Source organism: Protopterus annectens, chromosome 1.part1, assembly GCF_019279795.1.
Source record: "Protopterus annectens isolate FY-2018-M chromosome 1.part1, PAN1.0, whole genome shotgun sequence".
In the NCBI taxonomy this organism is placed as follows: Eukaryota; Metazoa; Chordata; order Ceratodontiformes; family Protopteridae; genus Protopterus; species Protopterus annectens.
The window spans coordinates 753,033,656-753,052,711 of NC_056726.1; the positions used below are offsets into that span (position 1 = coordinate 753,033,656).

At 37.8% G+C, this 19,056-nt stretch overlaps 1 protein-coding gene across 1 annotated transcript in view; it reads right to left on the reverse strand.

Annotated features, from left to right (window-relative positions):
• Window positions 1-14,127: 14,127 nt before the first annotated feature.
• Window positions 14,128-19,056, reverse strand: part of DNAI1 (dynein axonemal intermediate chain 1) — a 2,249,827-nt gene continuing 2,244,898 nt past the window's right edge. Inside the window, exon 20 of the mRNA XM_044077834.1 lies at window positions 14,128-14,677. Within this exon, the coding sequence (XP_043933769.1) occupies window positions 14,582-14,677 (96 nt within the window). The 3' untranslated portion in view covers window positions 14,128-14,581. The remainder of the gene's footprint in view (window positions 14,678-19,056) is intronic.

Sequence of the window (19,056 nt, forward strand, 5' to 3'; positions counted from 1 at the left end):
CCGGAGACCGGAATATCCCGTTCGAGGACACAGGAATTCCGGCTCCACTGAGAGGGAAGGCTCTGAGGCCGATGTCAGTGCCGAGCTTACCAAAGCGAAGCCCGAGAGGGAGGCGGGGTCGGACAAGGGTCCGATGCCACTAGCCCCTCGGAGCCGACAGGAAACTCGACGACCGGATCCCTCCAAGGAAGGTCTCAAGGAGGAGATCGGAGCGAGGCGGAGCCGAAGATTATCAGCTCTGGCGAAACAGTCGCTGTCCCGAAGCTCCGGCTCCGAACTCTGGTGGGAAGTCGGAGGAGGAAGTTCAAGGGTGAAGCAATAGCGAAGTCTGCTGAGACGGGCTATGGAGCATTTGGGCCAGTGCCTGCGACTTCAACAGCCTGCTTACCACCCTCTCTAAGTCGTGGTCAGACAGCCTGGAAGATCTCGAAGATCGGCTCCGATGGCTCTGCTCCGACAAAGAGGAGACCCGGGCAGTGGATACTCTCCAACGAAGGGGACCGAGATCTCTTCGGGACGAAGTCATCGGAGCGAAGTCCCTGAATTCCAGATGGAGCCGAAGGTTTCTCGGCTCCGATGCTGGATAAGTGTCGGCTCCAGCCGGAGCCGACAAGGCCACAGTGGACGGTGTCAGAACCAATCGGTGCGAACCCACTAACTTGGAAGCAGAAAGATCGGCTCCAGCCAGAGCGATCTCAGCTCCGGCGGGCGGAGCCACGGAGGAGGCTTAGATACTGTAGCCTGAACCTTCGTGGCTTAGAAGGTTTACTAGACCCTGTTTTAGAGGGAGAACCTTCTGGCTTAAGTAAGCCACGGAGGATCAATTTATTCCTCCTTTCCTGCAGGACTCTCTGGCTAAAAGAGTGACACAAAGCACAGGAGTCCTGCAGGTGCAAAGGCCCCAGGCAGTAAACACAAGAAGTGTGACCGTCTGTCAGAGACATTTTCTGACAGCACGAGTCACACTTCTTGAAGCCTGAGACCTTGCCTTCCTTTGACATAGTTCTAAGGAAGAAAATTACAGACACACCCCAACAAACACACAATTAATCCCCAACACACAGACACACAGGTAGGGATTAACCAATGGGGTCTAGGCCTAACTTAACTTTTTACAATTATAAAAAGAATTTAAAAGTTTTTAACTATAAGGGAATAGGGTGGGCTGTAGATACACTACACACTATGAAAGGGGAAAAAAGGGGGAAATAAATCCCTAACTAAGCTTTTTGACAAAAAACAACTTACCTCAGCTGGCAAAGGAGACCTCTTTCGCTAAGCGGCAAACGAGATCTGAGGTAGTTCCGCCTTGCATCATGGGATATAGGGTTGCCTCGAGCTGGTAAAAGGAGTTCTCAAGCTAAAGCAAGTGCCGAGTCGGAGCCGAGGATCGGCTCCGAACCCATCCAGCAAGAATGAAGGCGAGATTGACAACTTAACATTGGTTGTTAATAGTGCCACATTCACCGAGCTTGATGATATAGCAAACCTTTTAGAGGACAAATTCAGTTCCAATTTCACCTTCTTTTCGCTCCCAACCATTCCCCCAGCAAAACCCTCAAACATAAACCCCCTCAACAATACCTAGGGAGCATGTACTTGGTGCACTCAGTAAAGCCAAGAAGATGGCCTCAGTGGGCCTCAATAGCACCATAGGAAGCCTCCTGATTAGTCTAAAATATGACTTATCAGGACCCCTGGAGTCATTATTTAACTATAATCTTAAACAGGCTTTGTGCCACGTGAATAGAGGACTGCAATGGTCAGCCACCTTCATAAGGCAGGCCTTTAACAAATCCTAGAAACTGCAAGACCTATTAGTCTGACTAATCTTGTTTGCAAAGCCATGGAAAGAATCATAGAAATTATCATCAAGGACAAGGGAGACCTCTGTCTCAATCCACCCAGTCTGGCTTTGTCAAATGAAGGTCATGCTTATTGAATCTGGTGGACATCTTTGTAAAGGTCACTAAGGCAATGAATGAGGGAGAAACTGTACATACTTCCTACCTAGATCTGGCTACAGCATTTGATACAATACCTCACTTGGCATTGCCGACAAACTTATAAAACTAGGTATAACCCCTTTTATAATATGATAGCTAGCTAGCTGACTTAATGATAGGACCCATGAGATTAGAATCTGTGAGGCCACCTCCACAAAGAGGGCGGTCACCAGTATGGTCCCCCAAGGTTCTGTGCCAGGCCCACTCCTCTTTGGCATCTACTTCTCAGATGTCAAAGCCAATGGCAAAGGCCTCTGGCTAACCAGATTTGCAGATGATTGCAAACTGTGAGCAGTCACTGAATCCCCCAAAATGAGAACACCCTTCAGGAAAGTCTAATACAGACAAACGCTGGGTGCCAAAGCCATGGCTTAAAACTCAATACCAGGAAATGTATTATAGTACATTTTGGAAAGTCTGACACCCCCAGGTAACTACATCACAACAAAACACCTTTAAAAGTCAATTCATTTGAAAAGGACCTGGGAACTCACATAGATAGTAACCTACCCTTCAACCAACATATATCCAAAGTAGTAAGAACATCCTTCTCAACTTATAAGCAAAGGCATGGCATCTAGGTCCAGAGAGATCATCATACCACTGTACTCAGCCCTCATCAGATCCATCACAGAGTGTAATGCCCCCTTTGGCATGTACCTGACCAGACACATGCAGCAACTGAAACATCCACAAAGGTTCCTTACAAAAAGAATACAGGGAGTAAACACACTGTTTTAGGCAGATTGCCCCAAAGCCCTGTCTCTTCACTCAGTATCACACAGACTTCTCAGAGTTGATCTTTGCCTGGCATCCAAGGCATCCCTGTACCCTGTTTTGATGAGTCTTTTGCACATCCACAAAACAAACAGCATCATAACTATCAGATTAAAAGACCTAAATTTTGCTTGCAATATAAATAGAACATGTTGGAGACACAGATATGTTTCTCAGAGAATTCTCATTCTTTTGAACATCATGTGAAGCAGAGTTCCTCCCTATCTCTATTTAAGTGCAATTTGAAGCTTTGGATGGGTAATTGAATATTCACCCCTGGTATGGCTCCTATGTCTCTGCTGGACAAAGGCAGTCATTAAAATCATCCCCTATAATATAAATCAAATATGTGGGTTACATTTGGATTGCACAGCTAGGACTTTACGGATGTAGTGGTCATTTGGCTAGTATACATCAATTAACTTATATATATATATGTATATAGATAGACAGATATAGATATATACACATACTGTATATATATTTACAGAAAGATTTACTAAACTTTGCTGAACTATTTCATGTGAACTTTTTTTCATGTTCAACCCAGGAAAAAGAAGAAAGTACAAATCAAAAGACATACATAACATACATCTGTGGTTAAAGAATACATTCATAATATTAGCACAAATTTCTACTAACTTCGCAATATATAACAATGGAAGAAACTTTACATGTGCAACATATGTTCACAAGTAATTTGGACATGTATCATTTCCATATTTAAAGGCAGTAGCAAGGCACTCTGGGTTTAAGATTCATCAGATGGAAGGAGTAGTATAAGCATGATAAAACAAGATTTAGAAATATTAAAGAAATGAGAAGGTGAGTACATGCAGCGGTATAGGACCTTTAGGAAGGGAGTAAAGAGAGAGAAATTTTAGAGAGAATATGCTCCGAGTGGTGCCACTTCAGCAGTAATACGACAATTCAAATACTGAATGCCAGCAACATGGACAGCAGAAGTAGTTTCATTCTACACAATTTCAGGAACTAAATGTATGATTATTAGAGATGATGTGAAAAAATTTCAGATAGGTCAGCAGCTCTATGTATACAAATTCAAATTATTTGCTGGAAATTCTCAATTTAAAGAGGGTTCTATAAACCTGCAGAATCAGAATGATGGTATAGAGGACATTAAACTGTAAGAAATTTCTTCTTTACCAGACACTAGGATAGTAGCTGGGATGCCATCATTCAGGAGCGTTAGAAACTGAGATATGTAAGTCACAAGGGGATTTTAACAAAGGCAAAAGTTTTTAATTCTAATCATTTTCAACAAAATACATCCATTCATCCTACACTCCAATAGGTCTGAGCATCACTGTAAAACTATCTCAAAAGCTAACTGGCTTCCAGCCAAAGATTTGATCTGTTACTAGGCTCACTTCTTTTCAAAATACTGCACCTCAATACATACACACCTCTCGCTGCAATGCTGGTCATGACCACTCCTACCTTCAATTTCAGATCCCACTCTTGGTCTAGCCTTAAACTTTAAACTACCTAACTACTTGAATGACCTCACTAACTACAACAGTTTCAAGCCTCAACTTTGTTAATCAGGCCGACTGAGGGCTACCTGCAAGCAAATAATCCAAATGTAATGACTGCAACAGTGAAACACGAAGAACATCTTCAGTTTCAGATCCCACTCTTGGTCTAGCCTTAAACTTTAAACTACCTAACTATTTGAATGACTTCACTAACTACAACAGTTTCAGGCCTCAACTGAAAGTATACCTCACCAGAAAAAGTAAGTGTAATGCTTCAACTCAGGCCATATCAACTAACTTTCTCAAACTAAGGCTGTATTTCCAGGGTTTAATTTCTCCAGTCTTTTCGGTTTCTAATACCATGATATGAATGGATCCCATTCTTAAATCAAATATGATTAAAGTTTGTGAAATTAATATTGTTTCAATCTTTGATGTTAGCCAAAAGTGCTCCTTGCAACACCCACAGCGTTGGTAGCTTATATAAGACCCATTTCTCCTACTACTATTGGAAATGTCTAGACATCCTTCTTTCCCTTGTTTATGCCTGCAAATCCTGCTATTTTATGACTTTGCTTCTCTCTGTACATAAGACACTGTAATCATTGGGTGTAGCAATTTCAATGATCAATGTTACTTTTGTCTTCGTTTCATGGACTACTATATACGTTTTCTTGCATCTATTTTTTTTTTAACTGTTGGTAATGGGTCATCCCAGATCCTGACTGACATGAAGTTGTTCCAGGAGATTTCTGTACTTGCAACTATATTTATTTGTTTTTTGGTACATTCAGTTGCTGCCTGATTTTTTTTTACTTCTGTTTTGATTTCCATTTCCACTTGACACCAATATACTTCTGCTAAACTAAGCATGGAAGTCATCTTAGACTTAATTCTCCTCATGTTTTAAAACTTTTACTATGTTTGGATCAGTGATATATATGCAATCCAACAACTGCACATCTGTACACTTATTTCCATAATGTAGATCATCAGATATATAGGCAAAGTTTCTCCTCTACTGTGTTCAAAATTCTGTATATATTGTAAATAACTCCTGAATGCTATGTCTTGTTAATACTGTATTGCTAAGAGGGTGACCTTTGCCTAACATACAAGGCCATGTCAAACCCAGATTGATGAATATGCTTCTTCACCTCAAAAAAGATAGATCCATCAGACAAAGGAGAGGGGAGACTTAAACCTTGACGGCTATTGTGGGGACGTGCTGGAGAGAATTCAGATTCATCACCAAGACTCCTATGCTGTGGAACCAAAATCCCATGGTATGAGGAGGGAGCACCTGCGTGGCCTTGTTCAAGAAATCTTGACCAATGATGGGGAGATCGAGATACCCAGAGTATACCTACCTCAGTGTCACTCTTTCAGAGCAGGCAAATAATATGTACATAATTTGCAATTGCAATTACAGTCCTTTGTTGTATTTCATTTACTGCTGTTACGCTTCCACCTTGCATTTTTGCACATGTTTTGTTTACTTTGCTGGTGTCTCAGTACCACTGGGCTGGGCCTTAAGTTGGTTCAATGAGATCATTGTCCTAGCCCAGTAAACAAACCTAAAAAAAAAAAAAAAAAAAAAAAGAACATAAAAAGAACTTAACAGAAGAAAGGGATTGCATTTAACTGCATGGTCCCTTGATGTAGCTTAATTCCAGCCAGTTGGTTGTTACTTTAAAATGCATAGTACATTTTCAGCCTGTTACTCTGTCTGCAAACAAGCAGTGTTACAGCACCTACAGCCATGCTCTACTTATACAGAGGGATAAGCTCTGACTACATCTCAGGTGGCCAAAGTTCAATTACGGCTTAAAAAAAAAAAAAAGAAAGTTTGATTTCCTACCACAAGGATGACCACTTCCATTCCCAGTTCACCTGATTCTCCTTCCAGACAACAAATGGGCTCACTAGAGAGCAACATAAAGGACAACATAGATGGTAAAGCAGAGGGATTGGGCCAAGAAAACAAAGTTGCAGTAACTGAATGGTGCAAATGGCTTAAAGGATAACACGCTTCAGCCAAGGAAGAAAGAGTAGAAACGTACAGCATACTGTGGCTTGGGTTTTGGAGCAATGTCCTGCCCTTGGCTATGCTTAAAGACTCAAAGTACAGCTATGTTTGGCCCAGCATTCATAGCACCTATATAGGTTCAACCCAGTCAAAAGAAGAACACTTCAGTGTTACTTCTTTGGATAGCTAAAGCAGCCAAATATTACAAAGCTAGGGTGTTTTGTTTACTTAATATAACTAATTACTATAAGCATGTGTTCCTTACCTAAAATAAGTTCCAAAGAAAGTTGAGTGTATCACCACAGAAAAATAATAAAAAACAAACATTAAGACTTTTATTAAATAATTCAATGAGCAACTCAGACAAGCGCTTTTGGCATAAAACCTTCAGATCCTGAAAAAAGAAATCCTGAGTTTCCTATTTAAAAAAACATCAGCCAATAATTTCAAAATATCAGCCGAGGAATAAATTCCATATAAATCCAATTAAAAACATCAATACAGTCCACTTCCTTAAATAGCCAATCCAAAGCAAGAATTAGAAAAAAACTTTATTCTATAGTGTATCAGGTTCATCCATTCTTACATCTTATTTGAATCTCCGTAGGTCAGGCATGAAGCTTCAATTCCCCAGTCAACTGAATGGAGCATAACACACTTCTTTGCTGTCCTATAACAAAACGACTTTAAAAATGGACCACTCACCAATGGCAGGCAAATATTACAACAAGTCTATTTCTTTATCATATCAGAGTCTTCCTTAGTCCTCCAATGGTATAAAAACAATCATCTTCCTTAAACAACAAAAATTACAGCAAGCCTTTTTCTCTAACATATCAAAATCTTCCATTACTTCCTTGACTTTAAAGCATGGTAAATCAAATACTAGACAATGATACTTTTGAACGATGCTGCTTTTATACCTTCGTGCTCACAATCAAATGTCTGGAAGGATTCCAAGAACAACAATCAGAGCAAGCAATTCTCAGATTCCTCCAGTAATAAACATTTCTCCATGCTCCAGAGGGAAGATTTAACTCTCCAATGGGATTCAATGAATCAGGACACTCCTCTTTTCTAACCAATCATGAGATTGCACTCCCTCTTAATACATAGTTTTTGTTCGTTCAACAGCCAACATTTCACGCACCAGATTCTTCTGTTATTGCCTCTTATTAAGAATTCCCATATACCAGATATGGAGAACTTTCAAATTTATTGATGTAATAAAATCTGTCAGTCCTATTTACTGCCCTAAAACAAAAATGGCTCTTGCATACTTCTTTTCCATTGATTCAGAATGGATAAGAGATGGACCAATCATTCTCCATGGACAACCAATGCCAGGCAGAGTTATAGCGAGCCTTCACTTTCTGACCTATTAGAATTTCCTATTACTTCCTCACACTTATAACACCGTAAAAAACATCTTATTTTATCCTAAGGTGGGCTTGCTCTAAAGCCGTTGTTGTAAAGGGATAATCAAAGCTTTCAGTTCTCAAACATCTTCTTCATTTAATCAATACGAAAAGAAAAACGATGTGCCTCTTTTACAAATCAATACATTACTCCATTGCTAAATGTTATAGGAGGAAGATTTCACTCTCCAATGAAATCTAATGAATCAAAACACTCGTCTTTTTTAACCAATCACATGATAGCATTACCTTCTAATACTAAGTCTTCGTTGCTTTAGAAATGGCTTTAATGAGACACTGCCATTGAGTCCTGGCGGACAATCAGCCCTCAAATTCATGATCCATTTTGCTTCTTCTATCTCAGTTTTATTTACCAAGTTCCCTTCACGCAATGTCTGTTTAATCATGGCAATAACCATGAACTTAAATGAATGTCCAGCATTGACTTGGACATGAGAATACAGAGCATTAGTTTCTACTTTGTTCCTGATGTCAGATTCCTTTGTCAACTGTATGAAGTAATGGCTGACAGAAATGATTTCTGTAATTTATTGGTCACAATGGATGTCCATAGTTTATTTACTTCAATACCGAACCACTATGGGATAGAGGTGATTTGTGATACACAGAGAGGAGAGATTGGATTCTCTCACAATCTGAAGCCTACTAGAAGTGGTATTAGAGAATACTGTTTTCCTGTATGGCAATACTTATTATTGGCAGAAATGGGGGGGTTGTCATGGGCATCCCCTGTGCTAATAGTTATGTGAATTTGGTACTCGCTCGATGGGAAAAACAGTGGGAATTAGACATGAGTAATGTATGGAAAAAGAATGTTATCCTATATAATAGATTTGTGGATGATATTTTTATCCTGTGGGAAGGGGATGAAAAAACAGTGAGATGTTCTGTGGCGTATTTAACCAACACCACTAATTTTTTGAAGTTTGATGTTAAGATATCTAAAGAACAGATGGAATTCTTGGATGTGAAGGTGTTATTGGATTCCAGAGAAGGTATCAACACTATGTTATTTAGAAAATCAATGTGGTGGAATCATATGCTGCATTATACCAGCATGCATCCAAGACATATATTCTAGAACATCGTAGATAATCAAGTGGTTTGTATATCCAGACTATGTACACAAGATTAAGTTTTCATCCAGGAAGGAAGCACATTAATGCAAGATTTCAAGGAACGTGGGTATAAAATCAATGGGACACAAATGACCCAAGAGAGAAAAAAGGATTTCCGTATGACAAAAGGCAGACCTTACTATTCAGCACAGCATTCTCAGAGGACAGATAGGGAACTGAATGTATCTGAGAATGTTAGTCAAGGGAATAACAGTTCGATTCTGAGACTTAATATTACTTATAGTACAGACAATTCCCTTATCTGTGATACGATCAAGAAATACTGACCTATTTTAACTTCAGATAATAGGATTAGAGAAATAGTGGGTGAGACGCCTCGATTTGCTTTTAAAAATAGAAAGAACTTGAAACGGATGTTATGCAATAGAGATGGGATCCACAGTGAATTGAAATCATGCAGGCACACGCAAATGTGGTTCATGTAAGGCCTGTGCTGTGATTAATGCCAACAACAATATCATCCATCCAAAGACAGAGCTGTTACAAGTTCTCAAGATCTGTGAATTGCACCAGTAAAAATATAGTTTATATTGCTACTTGTATCCTATGCTCATCCTACTATGTAGGTAAGATGAATAGGATGCTGAAAGCACACATTTTTAAACATCAATCTGACATCAGGAACAAAGTAGAAACTAATGCTCTGTATACTCATGTCCGTGACAATGCTGGACATTCATTTAAGTTCATGGTTATTGCCATGATTAAACAGAAATTGCGTGAAGGGGACTTGGTAAATAAAACTGAGATAGAAGAAGCGAAATGGATCATGAATTTGAGGGCTGATTGTCTACCAGGAGTCAACGGCATTGTCCCACTGAAGCCATTTCTAAAGGAACGAAGACTTAGTATTAGAAGATAATACTATCATGTGATTGGTTAAAAAAGAGGAGTATTTTGATTCATTAGATTTCATTGGGGAGTGATACCTTCCTCCTATAACATTTAGCAATGGAGTAATGTACTGATTTGTAAAAGAGGCACGTCATTTTTCTTTACGCATTGATTAAATGACGAAGACATTTGAGAACTGAAAGCTTCAATTATCCCTTTACAACAATGGCTTTAGAGCAATCCCACCTTAGGATAGAATAAGAAGTTTTTTATGGTGTTATAATTGTGAGGAAGTAATAGGAAATTCTAATACGTCAGAAAGTGAAGGCTCGCTGTAACTCTGCCTGGCATTGGTTATCCATGGAGGATAATTAGTCCATCTCTAATCCATTCTGAATCAATGGAAAAGAAGTATGCAAGAGTCATTTTTGTTTTAGGACAGTAAAGAGGACAGCCAGATTTTATTACATCAATAAATTGGAAAGTTCTCTATATTTGGTATATGGGAATTCTTAATAAGAGGCAATAACAGAATAATCTAGTGCATGAAATGTTGGCTCTTGAATGAACAAAAACTATGTATTAAGAGGGAGTGAAATCTCATGACTGGTTAGAAAAGAGGAGTGTCCTGATTCACTGAATCCCATTGGAGAGTTAAATCTTCCCTCTGGAGCACGGAGAAATGTTTATTACTGGAGGAATCTATTTTTAAAGAGTTGTGCTGTTTTCCAATTGTTACTAAGGGAGCTAACTGAAAATTGATTGCTCTGATTGTTCTTCTTGGAATCCTTCCAGACATTTGATTGTGAGCACAAAGGTATAAAAGCAGTGTGGTTCAAAAGTAGCATTGTCTAGTATTTGATTTACCGTGCTTTAAACTCAAGGAAGTAATGGAAGATTTTGATACGTTAGAAAAAAAGGCTTGCCGTAATTTTTGCTCAGCAATGGTTGTTTAAGGAAGATGATTGTTTTTATACCATTGGAGGACCAAGGAAGACTCTGATATGATAAAGAAACAGACTTGTAATATTTGCCTGCTATTGGTGAGTGGTCCATTTTTAAAGTCATTTTGTTACAGGACAGCAAAGATGTGTGTTATGCTCCATTCAATTGATTGGAGAACTGAAGCTTCATGCCCGACCTACGGAGATTCAAATAAGATGTAAGAATGGAAGAACCTGATACGCTATAGAATAAAGGCTTGTTTTAATTCTTGCTTTGGATTAGATATTTAAGGAAATGGACTGTATTGATGTTTTTAATTGGATTTATATGGGATTTATTCCTCGGCCGAAAAAACACAAAATAAACTACTAAAATAGAAAAAATGGCTTCAGAAAGCAACCAGTAGTTTTAAAGTGCATAAAGAGCTTTTCATTTAATAAAATCAAACTTTTTTTGCACTACAAACTTTTTTTACTACAACATTTCATACTGGTTCATAGCTAATCACCTAGCCCAGAAAAATAACTCAGCTGGCAGTAAAAGAAATACATTTAGGCATCATTAACAGTGACTAAAATTACCATACAAGAAATTAACTTGATGTTAATATGATGACCATATTACTAAATCTATAGCATTCATACTATGCTGTGCCATTCACTTAATTCCACAATATGGCATTCATTATATAAAAAAGTTTGTAGTGCAATAAAAGTTTGTAGCACAGAATTTCAGCAGTGTAGTAGTGACTCCTTATAGGTAATCTTATTATTTCATATGTTTATTTGTTCTTGTTGTTTAAAGTATACCTATCAGAATACTTTACTTTTAAACCATAGCTTCAACCTTCCTTGTTCAAGGCTGTTAGCACTGTTTTAGTTTTAAACAGTATTTTTTCATAGTGTGTAGAACAGGAAGGGTTAACTATTGTTGCTGATGTCATCACAGCATGTGAGCTGACAGGCTCAAGCACTTGGATTCATGGATGAGTACTAGGCTAACTGCCCTTGCGAACAATGTTAAGCCTAGCCAATTATCCCTTGCGAGACTCAAACCCTTGTGTTTGTAAGGCAAACACCTTAACCATCAAGCCACCCTCCCAACATTTTATTTAACTGAAACTTGTACCTTGAATGTTTGCATCTGAAGAAGTTTGATTTTATTAAAAGAAAAGCGCTTTATGCACTTTAAAACTACTGGTTGCTTTCTGAAGCCTTTTTTTTTCTATTTATTCCTCGGCCAATATTTTGAAATGATTGGCTGATGTTTTTTTAAATAGGAAACTCAGGATTTCTTTTTTCAGAATCTGAAGAAGGCTTTATGTCGAAAGCACTTGTCTGATATTCGAGTTGTTCAATGGATTATTTAATAAAAGTCTTAATGTTTGTTTTTTATTATTTTTCTATGGTGATATGCTCAACTTTCTTTGGAGTTTTTTACAGTTTATTTTAAGCAGTCTTTACTGGTGTTTTCCTGTTTTATCTATTCTACCTAAAATAAGTTCTCTCTTCTGATAAGCTTATCTCTGTGTAGCCTGTGTTGTCACTAGATAAGATCTTGAGGAAGTACATCCATAATGTGGAGGTGAATGGAAATGCACTGTAAGGCAACACTGCTACAACATTACCAACATCAGAGACACTTAACTTTTCTATGTTGGACATCTAACTTTTTGTGCTGGAGAAGACATGACTCTCACTTTTTAGCCATGGAAGTAGTGCAAAGCCACCGACACATGTCACAGTTTGGAGTGGCTCTTGAAAGTTAAAAGACTTAAGTCTGATCCTTCCAAAAGTAAGATTTTCCTTATCATTAGGTGGTATAATATCTTGGAATATTCCCCCTTCTGCATGTTAAGGTAGTCTCTTGGTTAATACACTTAGTACATACACATATCCCTCCAAAAGTAATACTTTCATTATGATTAGGTGGTACAGTATCTTGGAGTATTCCCCCTTCTGCATGTTATATAAGTCTCAGAGTTAAGTACTCACAGTACACCCACATACTGTATATATATATATATATATATATATATATATATATATATATATATATATATATATATATAAGCTGTGCGTGTGTATTAATACACGTATATAAAACCATACCCTCCCTGTTGTGAATAGATAATGCTTCTACCTTGCACAGCTTTTTCATTATATCTACTCAAAATACAAATAAGTCAGATTTCCACTTTATTCATTTCTTATTAAGCCCGTCATTGATTATAATGCACCCTATGGTATGTACCTTGCTAAACCCTTAAACTAGTTTTGTAGACCTTAACTTTTCTTCATCAAAAAGACCTCAGATCTCAGTATCATTAGCTACTCTGACAGATTAAAAGACTTAGCCCTCGATTCAGTGTCATACAGATTCCTGATGACTGCTCTCTGTTTAGCCTTCCATAATATCAACAGAATGGCCATCTTTGAACTCCTTCACTTAAATAGGAACAGTGGTAAAGCAAACACCACTCTAGAGATCTAAACCTAGGCTGCTGTTACCTATCCAGCAGAAAACTTCCATAGCAACCTTTAAAACCAGTCTGAATGGCAGAATGGCTAATCACAAATTTTCACTGAGCATATGTAGAGAAAGTCTATAATGGGACATTTTTAGTCTATCACCAGAAGTGGGTGATGCTGTTGAGCTTCTTGATGGTCTCCTTGGCTGTAAGCTTAGTAAGAACCTATGAACCTTTATATATTAAGGGGGTACAGTCTCCACACTGGGGAGGCAGAGAAGTGAAGTCCCCATACAAAAATGCCTTAAATGTATAACAGCAAGTGTAACAACTCATTTTTTTGTAAGAAATGCAGTGTAAGTGTTACAACTTACAGCAGCACTTCCAAAAGACAACAAACAGTTTTATGACAATATAATGTAATACTGACAAACACTTGATACCTGTTAATGATATTATTTCTTTTCCAAAGTGACCATAAAAAAGTATGCATTCATAGGTACTTGCAATTTTTTATACCAGACAGAAAAAAGTAAAATTTGTGTCCCAGTGTTACAGTAATCACCATTATGGCCTCATGCTGCTTGGTTCCCCACTACAGTAACCCGCTAGGATACATTCTGTGTGAAATCTGCACATCATGCCAGTGCTTTGTGAGTTAAAAAAAAAAAAAGTCTCTCCCCTTTCTTTTCATATCTGAAAAACATGTAACAAATGAAATTGCAGTCTTCTAATTTGCCCCATAGGTGTATGTCTGTGAAATTGTCTGTATATTGTATGATGGACTGCTATCCCACACAGAACTGGTCCTATTCCTTATGCCAAGGATTATCTGGATAGGTTCATCTCCAATATGATCCTGAAAAGGGTAAGGCTAATGTTGGAAAATGAAAGATAGAAAGAAAGACTGAATGAAAAAATGTATAAAGAAACTAATGAATGTTTATTGCCATCACAGATAAACACAAATAAAAACTGTACAAATAATATTCTTGGCTCATGAAAATTTTTAATGTGAATCAAATTATATTTAGAATATGAAAGTTTAATTTTGACAAGTGTTATATTTGTATTGCCTGACAAATAATATTAGACATTTTCCAAATTATTCTTTAAAAATGTATCTGTGCAAATACAATTAGAAAATACATACACTTCTGGCATATTACTCATTAATTGGAAACTTCCATGCTTATAAACATTTGCAATAAGAAGTCAACTGAGAATTGTGTTAGAAAAACTCTGTCAGGCAGTCTTGAATTCTAATGCTGTATAATAATGCTGCAATTCAAGCAGACAACAGTAGGAGCCAACTGCATGTAAACTCTTCTTAACGATTGATTTTACACTGAGGTTTCCAATTATGAATCCCAAAGAAGTTGAAACAACCATCCGAGTTTTCATTAAAGTCAATGAAAAACATCCCAATAACATGACCTATTTTTATTTCAAGTCTGGTTCCCTCACCAGACTAAGCAATTTTTCCAGTTTTGCAATCTCTACCTCTGGACCCTTAGGTATTTCTTGTCCCTTCTTTTCCTGAAAAAAGGGAAATCAGAATTAAAATGCAAATCATAAAGCATAAGTTACAGTCCTTATAGCACCATTACCTTTCTTAATCTTACTGCTAGCATGTAAATAAGTCCCTTCTCCAGATGTATACAAGATTCATAGTTATTCAACTTTAAAGTATATTTTTACCATGGGTATAAGGCAAATATCTTTTTTCATACCTGATAATACTATATATGAACATGCACAACGTAAACAATTCTGGTTTAATATAATTTTATAGACGGATGATACAACACATCTACAAAATTGAAGAAAACAGTGCGTGCAGTTGCCTACATTTTGTTTATGATACTGCTCAGTTAATCTTTCATTAACTGTACAGCTATTCAGTTCCACAGCATATTGCATAAACAATATGTACAACTAGAGAGAAATTTTGAATTCAGATTTCTGAAATCTAAAATTCTGAATATCCCGTGACTGCAAGTATATTACAGTTGGTACATTTTGCATTCTTTGTGGGAACAGAAAGTATGGGTACTGGTTTACTATAATATGTCATTTATCAAACAGTGTTAACATTATGATTTTTTCATATGAGTGTTAAATGTACTATCAATGAAATAACCTATTTACAGTGAAAGCCAAAACCTTATTACAATTACTTTCCAAATAACATTGTACTGCTGGTGTTATCTGTTGGAAAATGGCACTTGTACAAGCATCTTGGTATCTTCTAGGCACAAGATGAAAATTGTCACTGATTGCCGGTTATAAGTTATGACCCAAGTCTGCTTAATGTTTTAGTCTGTAAAGGTATAAGTCTCAAGCTGCTATATTTATTTAATTATTTACATTTGCTTACTGGGGTAGTTCAAATGGGTCAGCAAAAGCAAACCTCATTTCAGTGGAGGTCCAGGAAGAAAAGTTCCATTTATCAGTAAGAAAAAGATAAAGGATACAAAACAGAGAAATCTAGATAATGTAAGACAGAGTGAGCTAGTTAACAAATGGTAGCAAAAGCAGAAGATAATCCTACTGATTTACAATTGCATTGATATTTTTTTTCAATGTTAAATACAGAATACTGATTTATTGTAGATCTGTTTTAAAAATCAGTCACATCCATATACTATTTCATAGCACCACCACAGCACAATACGAATAATGGTTGGAATGCAGTACAGAGCATAGAAAGTAGTGATAGAGAGGGGCTTTTATGTAATAGCCAGGAAGACTGTGCAGTGTGTAGATAAGGAGAGAAGAATCTAGGTCTAGAGGAGTTAGGATAAGTGGACTTGGGAAACAGAAATGAGGGAAATTAAAGTGATAAACATTCAGCAAGGAGCAGACAGTATAACAGTGAAGCTGGAGAGGAGGGAAAGAAGTAGAATAAAAGAGGAAGCATTTTGAAGGTGAAATATGAGCAAGAATAGAACATTTTAAAGGAGAAATATAATGGTGGAAGGCCTGATTTAAGTTAAATGTAATGGTTTAATAAAATCTTACGTGAGTGAGGTGAAAAGAGGTAGGACAAGTTGTTTAGAAAGGTGAAGACAGTGTAGGGTTAGCCTGGTGTGGAACAAGATCAGAGCCATGTATCCAGTAAGTGTTTGAGTTTAATTTTGAAAAGCTTGTTATTGTCATTTTGTCTAAGTAGTAGGAGCAAGGAGTTCCATATTTTACATACAAAGGAGGAGGACTCAGAGTCACCAGCTGAATTATTAGATGGGGCTATGTGGAGAAGTAGTTTGTTAGGGGAGCAAAATGTCTATTTTGAGGAATGTTACTAAGGACTGGGCATTGGTCAGGTTTGTAAATGAGTTTAGTAGTAGTTAGTGGCAAGTATCTGTGAGAAGGATAAGTAGTGGGCAGCTCTAGCAATGAAAGTTTTTTTAAGAGTAAGGCAGTGGTGTGCTTTATGAGGTAAGTTAGTGGCATTTTTATGAATTTAATTGTAACATTGCTCAAGAGGAGGTTGGTTTGTAAGGCTTGCAGGTTAATCGGTTCTGGAATTACATGCAGGAGTGTAGGAAGCAAGAAGACTGAGGTAAGGAGTGTTCTTGCAGTTTGTTAACTAAGGAGATGTCCTGTACAGTCAGCCTATCAACTGATGGGTTTTCTTAACTGCTTCTGTTATACAGTAGTCAAATTTTAGTTGTTCATCCTGTGACTGTTTTCTGGTTAGAGAGATGTTTGGGGGTAAATGGGATTAAGGAACAGTTGGGAGTTTGAGAACCGGTCTTCAATAGAGATGAGAGATTTCTGTATTACCTTTTGAAACTCATTAAGACTTTACCGTACCATGTTTTATTTACCATGAAAAAGAGGCTGTAGTGGGATCAACACTGTCAACAAAGGATAGATAAATGAATAAAATAAAACAAATAAATATGCTACCACTTGATAACTTGGTTCAAAGGAAATTATGTGAATGTGATTTACTCTGATCCCACTGACTGCTGTTTTGATGACATGCTGTCTTGACTGAGTGTAATTTGACTTTAACACAAACACCTAAAACAATTGTCAAGACATTTCATGGCAATTTACAAATCTCCACAACTTCTACCCTGGTCCCACACAACAATTATGGGGTAATACACTGGCGTTCATGTCCTTGGTGTATAATTCTTTTGTGATCCTCTGTGATCAGTTGATATTTCAGGGCTCTGTCTACCTTCATCTGGCCATGTCACCTCCTGAGGAGCATTATCAGTATTAAGCACTTCATGTCTCCAGAAGATCTCCAGAAGACCTGCTGACAGTCATACAGGTACTGGCTATGTTTTGATTGTGTTACTGGCATGTCCTTCACCATGGGTTTTCAAAGACTGTGCTTGAAATACTTCATCACAAGCAGAATACCACAATTAGACTTGTTAATGAAGATTTAAGTACAATTATACTACTCCAGTCCTGTGTTCTCTTTTTAAGATCATATTCTCAGCGAGTTCTAGATCTGAAGGATTATATGTCTTAGCAACTTTGTGAATGCTGTTTGTAAGCTAACTTTAGGAGACACATCTTTTACAAGGTATGCATCCTCAAGATGTACCTCTTTAATAAGGCCTTTTGGGATAGTTTTAATCTGACTCCCCAGACATGATTCCATTGGAGATTTTTGTCTGTTTTTACTTGTGTTGTATAAGCAATAATGGCAGTCAGGGTTGGTACTATAGGGAAATAACAGAATGCCCAGAGATGTTGTAAGGTCTGACCACATAGGCAGTTGACTGTGATGGGGGTTGGTGGATGAGACATGGCACTGAGGAATGCATCACAGTGTGACACGGGGGCTTCTTTAATGCTTTAGCAGGCCTGTCCCACTTGGCATTAGCCAGCTCTATTAGAAAAAAGCAGAACTGACCAAGGTGGTCACAGAGGCCATCAACAGAGTTAAGGGCCAAATTTCTCTTCAATAGATCCATCAATCAGCTCTGGTCAGGCTGCCCCAACAGTACTCTCTCAAAAAATGGGCATTCAAAATGTTATTCCTGAATTTCTCTTTAGGGAAATACAGTCAGCCATGCAATCCTGTGCAGGCACACACCTGATACTATGGCCAAGAAAAACTCATTACCCACAGACACATTTTCAGCATAATACACAGTATCATTCAGTGGAGGCTGTGGGAAGGGGTCATAAAAAGATCCTCTCTTAGTACAAACTAGGCAACATCACTGAGCTTTTTCAATGACATGCTCATAAGATTAGCCTAGAACTAATACAGATGAAATACATCCTAAGCTATAACACAACAGTGGAGGAAACTCTCTTGCTGCACATGTCCAAAATTCTAAACTTCTTGTCAAGTAGCAAGATAGCAAAATGCTATGGTCTCTCAGATCTATGCTAAACTGAATAGGCCATAAAAGAGTTAGCACGGACATGCCTAGTGAGTTCATCTGCCCACTTAGCATAAGCTTGCAAAGGATGTCTGTCTTTTAGGTGGATGAAACAGCAGAGCCAAGGTACTTCCAGGATTCTCTAATGGCATCCTTAATGATTTGTTCCAAGGACGGTAAGACCCAAGACAGCTTGCATTGCTTCTCCAGAATTTTTAACAGGTGCCTCTTGGGAACAGATAGGGATCTTAGGAAAGTATATAAACTGTTTAATAAGTCTGTGGGCATCTGAAAATAAGATATTATCTGGCAGAGATGCAGAAACTGAGGCAGACTCATTATCCTTGACAATCTCACTGACAGCTGTTTCAATATAGTTGAAATACCTTGTAGGATCTTGACAAAGATGAAGTAATACAAAACCTTCTTACAATGAACATGACCTGCTGAGGTCAAGTGGGGCAAGCATGTGACAATCTGCACCATCCATTAGGCGACTGAGATATGTTGCTGGAATATGTGCTAGCTAAACATTCAAAGGTGGGGAGAATTCTG